This window comes from Haliotis rufescens, unplaced genomic scaffold (genome assembly GCF_023055435.1).
Source record: "Haliotis rufescens isolate VD_foot unplaced genomic scaffold, xgHalRufe1.0.p SCAF_76, whole genome shotgun sequence".
NCBI classification, from domain to species: Eukaryota; Metazoa; Mollusca; class Gastropoda; order Lepetellida; family Haliotidae; genus Haliotis; species Haliotis rufescens.
Window position 1 is genome coordinate 7,889 of NW_025964368.1, and position 6,862 is coordinate 14,750.

General features: G+C 42.5%; 1 protein-coding gene across 1 annotated transcript; it reads left to right on the forward strand.

Annotated features, from left to right (window-relative positions):
* The first annotated feature begins 1,122 nt into the window (after positions 1 to 1,122).
* On the forward strand, positions 1,123 to 6,862 carry LOC124136022 (chitinase-like protein PB1E7.04c). The gene is made up of 3 exons (XM_046501760.2): positions 1,123 to 1,174; positions 3,657 to 4,906; positions 5,391 to 6,862. The coding sequence occupies exons 1-3, from the start codon at positions 1,132 to 1,134 to the stop codon at positions 6,243 to 6,245; spliced, it is 2,148 nt and encodes a 715-aa protein (XP_046357716.2). The 5' UTR covers positions 1,123 to 1,131; the 3' UTR covers positions 6,246 to 6,862.

The window sequence follows — 6,862 nt, forward strand, 5'->3', positions numbered from 1 at the left end:
GATTGATATCATGAGCATCGATCCACGCAATTGGGATCGATGACCTGCATCAACAAAGTCAGAGAGCCTGACCACCCGATCCCGTTAGTCGCCTTTTACGGCAAGCATAGTCGCCTTTTACGGCAAGCATTGGTTGCTGAAGACCTATTCTACCCCGGATCTTCACGGGTCTTCCAACATTGGTTTCTCCTAATAAAAGAAATGTGTCAAAGCATGACGACACCGCTTCCGTGGTGTAGCAGATGGAGCTGAAGGTCGGTTGCTCAGTCCCAGCTGCATCATGCCAAAAGACGTCAAACAATGGGACTTCTTACCCTACTCGACAGAAAGGAATGACACAAGCCAGTGCAATCTGTTCGAGTGAGGTTTTCATGTTAAACTGCGGCATGGTATCTCAGAGGGCTTGCACTACAAAACCAGCGTAAGCCTGGACTAGCACAATGCATACAAACTTCATTTCACCTCACTCAACGTGAGTGGGTGAGTTGGGTTTAACGCCGCTTTTAACAGTATTCCAGTCATATCACGGCCTGTCAGCTTAATGTGGGAGGAAAGTCCGAAGTGAAGTTTACCACTTCGGCGAAACCCACGAGCATGGGTATGGTGCTGACAAACCTAGAAACATAATCGGGGCGAACCGGGATTCGAACCCACAATCATAGGTTTCTGGCGTGGCCAAGGGACGCAACTCTAAACAGCGAATCGCGGCGCCTTAGACGACTGGGCCACCCGTAACCCCCCCCCCCCCCCCCCCCCCTCCTCCCCCCGCTCACTCACTCAACGATTGAGTGATATTTAGGAAACTATAGGATGGATAGATTGTATAAAAATTGAAAGCCTAGACCACAGATGAAATTGATTGAGTTATTTTAATCAATTGTTTTATTTTATAGTTTACTTATTTAAAGTTTATATATTTTATCATAGAACACTGAAAACTTTCCTGTCACACTTTGAGTTTCAAATGAAAAACTGACACAATTGATTTCGAAGCACACATACATCAAGGAGAAAACCGATACAGTGTTGACGTCGTAATGGCGCAATGCATTAGTATGCTTTCAGTATAGACAATAAGAACAAAACAAGTTAGCCCTGACTTAGTCGGCGTGAAGCAACGAGACCGTCAACATGCTCCTGCTACTAGCGTGCCTCTGTGTTGTGGGACATAACGGTAAGCCATAACGTTGCTACGACATAACAGTAAATCATTTCAAATGGATTTCATGTCACAATGGTTTGCTTGATATTGGGTAACATGTATCAGCATTTCAATGTGACGGGCGTAAATAAAATTTAGACCAACATCAGCGCATTGCCCATGTGGTGTCATCGGTGTGAGTGAGTTAGTTTTAACGCCGCTTTTAACATTATTCCAGTTATATCGCGGCGTGTCAGCTTAATGTGGGAGGAAAGCCCGAAATGATGCAGGTCCTAGACGTTTACCACTTCGGTGAAACCCACGAGCACGGGTATGGTGCTGACAAACCTAGAAACATAACTGTTTCCGGGATTCGAACCCACAATCATAGGTTTCTGGCGTGCCTAAGGGACGCAACTATGCACAGCGAATCGCGGCGCCTTAGACGACTTGGCCACCCGTGCCCCGGTGTCATCAGTGGTTTTCAGTGATCGATTCATGTAACTTCCATTGTTATTTGTTATTTCCCTTTACGCCCATTGGAATCTGAGAGTGGTAAATCTATGACGTTTATGATTTAAAACAAATAATGAAAATTACTATGCTCTGATGTATTCTCAAATTGCGTTTCACGCCATAGAAGATGGAACAAAAGGTATATTGTGTGGTAGATGTAATATTGAAGATGAGGACTATCGTCCCTGTAACAAATGCATTACGATCCCTTGTCCCTCAGATCAGAAAATATATATATGGATTACGTACTTTAACTTTAGTGAGTGAGTGAGTGAGTATGGTTTTACGCCGTTTTTAGCAATATTCCGGGTTTTCGGCGTGGCGAGCGAACGCTTTAACCACTAGGCTACCCGACCGCCCCTTTAACAAGTGTAAGTTGGCATTGTAATAAACAGTAAACGATATGAGTGGAACATTTCCTTATTAAACAACTTCGTCTTATAAAGTAGCAAATCCTAAATACAGTGAGAATGTATATAAAGGTTATCACGCGAGTGCGCTCTGGGATGGTAAATATCCTGTATTAGGAATAAACATTGTGTTTATTCTTTTTTACATATGATGTCATTCATCAACTCTGTGCTCGAAAAATCCTGTCTCTCACAAACATTACCTACATATTGCAAGTTTTCCTGAAATGTGCGCATTAATTAGTATTTAAAACAAAGTTGCGTGAAACTTTAATGACAGTTTGATAGACGCGATCAATTTGCTAACACTCCAATAGTTTGAGTAGGGGTACTAAATCGTCCGAAAGTCTTCCTTGAAAGGTTCCCCTCCCATAGTTAAACAAGAGCGGTCACCCTCCCATCGTCTAGCATAGTACAGTGAACATCACTTGAACGTTAGTTTGATGCATTAACTTGATCGAACTTTGTTTAAAGTAGGAGAAAGTCCGAAATCTCGCGATTTTTTTTCGCACGTGAAGCTTGTTCGAGGCCGTAGGACATTCTCCTTTTCTTACCAACACATTGCAAGTTTTCCTGAAATGTGCGCATTAATATATATATTACGTGAGAAGGAAACTGATGTGTCAGTCGGACAGTCACAACAGTCAACATAGTTCCAGCTGAAACTGTTTCTTTTTTAGTGGCGCAACTACATATGGGCACTACAAATTGACAAAATAAATTGTTTCTATTTGCCTTTCGCGGCAGTAATAGGTAGGCTACTCTAACCCTAGTTGATGAGACGTCACGTTTGTTAAGAGTATGTCCTGTCATAACGTTTCAAAGTGCAGTCAGATGTACACACAGCCACAAAGAGAACCAAGATAACAAGTTTGACGTTGTTCGGCCAAATCCAACAGTTTTAATTTGGGGAAAAGGTTCCAAGCCGCAGAGGTCTGCAAACGCTGGTATGGAAACTGATCCCGCTAGGCTAGTGTCCCCCCTAAATTGTTTCGCAATTTAGAGCGCCAAAATTGCCAAACTTGTAAACTGCTTCAGCTTCGTCACAGTTAGACACTGAATTTCAGTATATTAGACTATTCTTTTGAAAATGATAGCAATTATCGCTGTAGTTTCTCAAGATTCCCGAGGATTAATTCTGACTCGATCGCCAAAAAACAAGGACGACGTCATGTTTGTCTTTAAACACTGAAAGTAGTCCATCTCGTCGCATATGACGCATATAATTTTTATCCGTTTTATACTGCCGAGAAACCTACCAATATATGATAATGAAAATCTATGTATAATTTCAAAATGATAAGACACCATCGTTTAATGGTATTCATTCTCAACATTTTAGGCTGTTTAGAAGGTAAGTCAATTGGAACACACTGCTTATGTAAACTAGATAGATACAGCAGTCAAAGGTCAGAGGAGGATAACATCCAGAAAATTAGAGACTCCTACATGATGACACGTCATATTTGATTAAATATTTGAATGATATCCAGTTATTGATCTGGAAAGGGGTAAACTAATTGTTTGCTGATTGATGCTGTTGGTACTGTTGTTCGCTGTTTCCATATAATTACCTCTTTATACCGCAGCACATCGGTACAGCAGCAGCGGGAAGGAATTCCTGGTTACATTTCCAGAAAATGTACTAAACCACAGCAGTCCAAGACCGCAGTGCATCATTATAACGACCATTCTCAATACTACCTCTGTCCGTGTTACCAGTCTTTCTCAGAAAATCAACTACACAAATACCGTGAACATCACCAGCGCTGAAGGAGGTTACATTTGCCTGGAGCAAGGCATCCAGTTGTCTGGGAGTGGGATAACAGATAGAGTGGTGCACGTCATCTCTGATAACGATGTAAACGTTCTTGCTGCCGACTTTGGAATTAACTCTATTGATATCTACCTCGCACTACCAGTTGATCAGTTCGGGTTTAGTTTCTATGTCGTGACATACCAGAGTCTTGGTGATAAGACCCAGTTCTCAGTGATAGCCTCTTCCGCCAATACTGAAGTAATCATTGAGTTCCCTCCTGGCCTGACTACATTAAGGTATAATAATATCACCATTCGGAATCCAACCATAATTAATGTAACCCTACAAAAGCATGAGGTTATCCAGTTCCAAAATGACAAAGACCTAACGGGCGTGTATGTGTCCTCGAACGAACCAATTGCTGTGATAGCGGGAGCAAGAAAATCCAAATTGGACACTGATAAAACCGCGGATCATCTTGTTGAACAAATGACACCCGTTACTACATGGGGAAAACACTTTATTTCCATTCTCTCCCCAGGAAAAGATAACAAAGCAGAGGACCTGTATCGCATCCTCGCTAGCACACCAAACACAACTGTTCATGTGGGTGGTTCAACTTACAGCCTAGAAAAAGAAGGGGACTGGTTCGAAACAAGGATTTCTGCAACTGTTCCTGCTGAGATCAAATCAAATGAAGCAATACTGGTGGTCAAGTTTGTGACATTTACAAAAAATCGTGATCCATGTATGACGATTGTTGGTCCCAACATTCAGTGGCAATATCAGTACAGCTTCAGCTTTCCTGACTCTGTCAAACATGTGCCAGGAGGACGGCTAATTATCGTCATTGACTCGTCCTTTAAGTCAAGCTTAATGCTAAACTCACAATCCCTAGATATTCAGAACTGGGTTGACGTTAAGGACACGAACCTGATATCTGGCTCTATCTTTCTACCAAAAAAATATTACGTCATACAAAGTGCCAGTTCTTCGTTTGCTGCATATATTTATCAGAAGAATAAAACATGTGGTGCATTCTGTTCTGCAGCTGGAATGGACCTTACTCCGATTAATGAGGTAAGGGACAGATATTATTCAATTGATGTCATCACTTTCTTGAATAATTTTTTTATTTTACCCATGAAGATCCGGGGTAGAATAGGTCTTCAGCAACCCATGCTTGCCATAAAAGGCGACTATGCTTGTCGTAAGAGGCAACTAACGGGATCGGGTGGTCAGGCTCGCTGACTTGGTTGATGCATGTCATTGATCTCAATTGCTCGGATCGATGACCATGATGTAAATCACTGGATTGTCTGGTCCAGACTCGCTTAATTTACAGACCGCCACCAGGTAGCTTGAAAATTGCTGAGAGTGGCGTTAAACAACAAACACCCTCATTGCCATGAAACATACTTTCCGCCTGTGCGTTCCCTTTGAATTCTTGGAGATCTTGAACAATACATTTTTCTTAACTTGTAGACTTTCGTACAGTTTTCCACGATCGATATATGAATCATGTCAGCAAAATTGTGTAAACTTCAATTTTCTTTCTTTTAAGAATTGGATTCACTCAAGAGAAAACGTTACAGATTGTAGTACAAGCCCAATGTCGACAACAGCACCATCTGCTGCGACAAAAACAACGATCACGACATCTGCAAGTCCTTCCACCACTGCAACTGCGTCTAGTGCAACCACAACGATGACAACCCCAAGCCCGATCACGACATCTGCAAGTCCTTCCACCACTGCAACTGCGTCTAGTGCAACCACAACGATGACAACCCCAAGCCCGATGACGACATCTGCAAGTCCTTCCACCACTGCAACTGCGTCTAGTGCAACCACAACGATGACAACCCCAAGCCCGATGACGACATCTGCAAGTCCTTCCACCACTGCAACTGCGTCTAGTGCAACCACAACAATGACAACCCCAAGCCCGATCACGACATCTGCAAGTACTTCCACCACTGCAACTGCATCTACACCAACCACAACGATGACAACCCCAAACCCGATGACAACTACTACTAGTGCTACTTCTTTAAGTACCAAAGCTGAAACCACACCCACCATTGATACAACCCAACCCGCATCAGGAACTGATAGCTCAACGGTTGGTGGTAACGAAAACCCAGCAAACAATTGTTCGCAGGGGGCATACCAAGGTATACATCAAAATATCACCCAGCAGGAACTCGAGATACTTGTGAAGCATCTGCAAGCACACCTACGGATCCTCCCCAACGGTACATCCAAAGCAATCAGGAGGAAGATCAGTGCACCTGATGACAGACCCTCGTCGAAGACGTTTGGGGTAACAGGCTGCACTTGCCTCTCTTTGTGTTTCGTGGTTCTGTTGCTGGCAGACATTCCACGAATAATAAGGCATCTTAGAGGATGCATCTGATGTATGTGTTTTGCGTAGGGATCCAAGTTCTTTGTGGTTAAAGCGTCTGTCCTGCACAATGCACACTGCTCCATTACCAACAATGGTCCAAAGTGTTAAGCCTCCTTCCTGCATCTGAAGGTAGAGAAGGGTCACACAACATAACAAATCATTGTCATAACATGAACTTGTCCTGGCCTGCGGGTATCATCTTAAATGAATAATGTAAATCCATGAATGTCAACAATTATTTGTTTTCTGAATATATTTTGATATTAGGGAATGTCCACATACAGAATCTAGCATAAACCAAACACCCCATGGACGTCATGGAAATCCTTTGCTGCAAGACAAGCCATGTTTGTGACGAGTGCCACCATTTAGCAGGATATGCTCAATTGTTCACGAACACCAGTCAGCATCACTATTTGACAATGATATCACAAATATTGGCTCATGTTATTTTCGGAATCGTACAATCGAATCTTGTATTAGGAAAGGGTTTCGTCGCTTATATTTACGAATTACTACCAAACAGTTCTGGAACCATACATGTATTTACCATGTCTTTATATTATGATTCAACAACACAGACAAGGAATGTTCAGGTATTATAGTTGCTCTGTGATGAGAGAGCA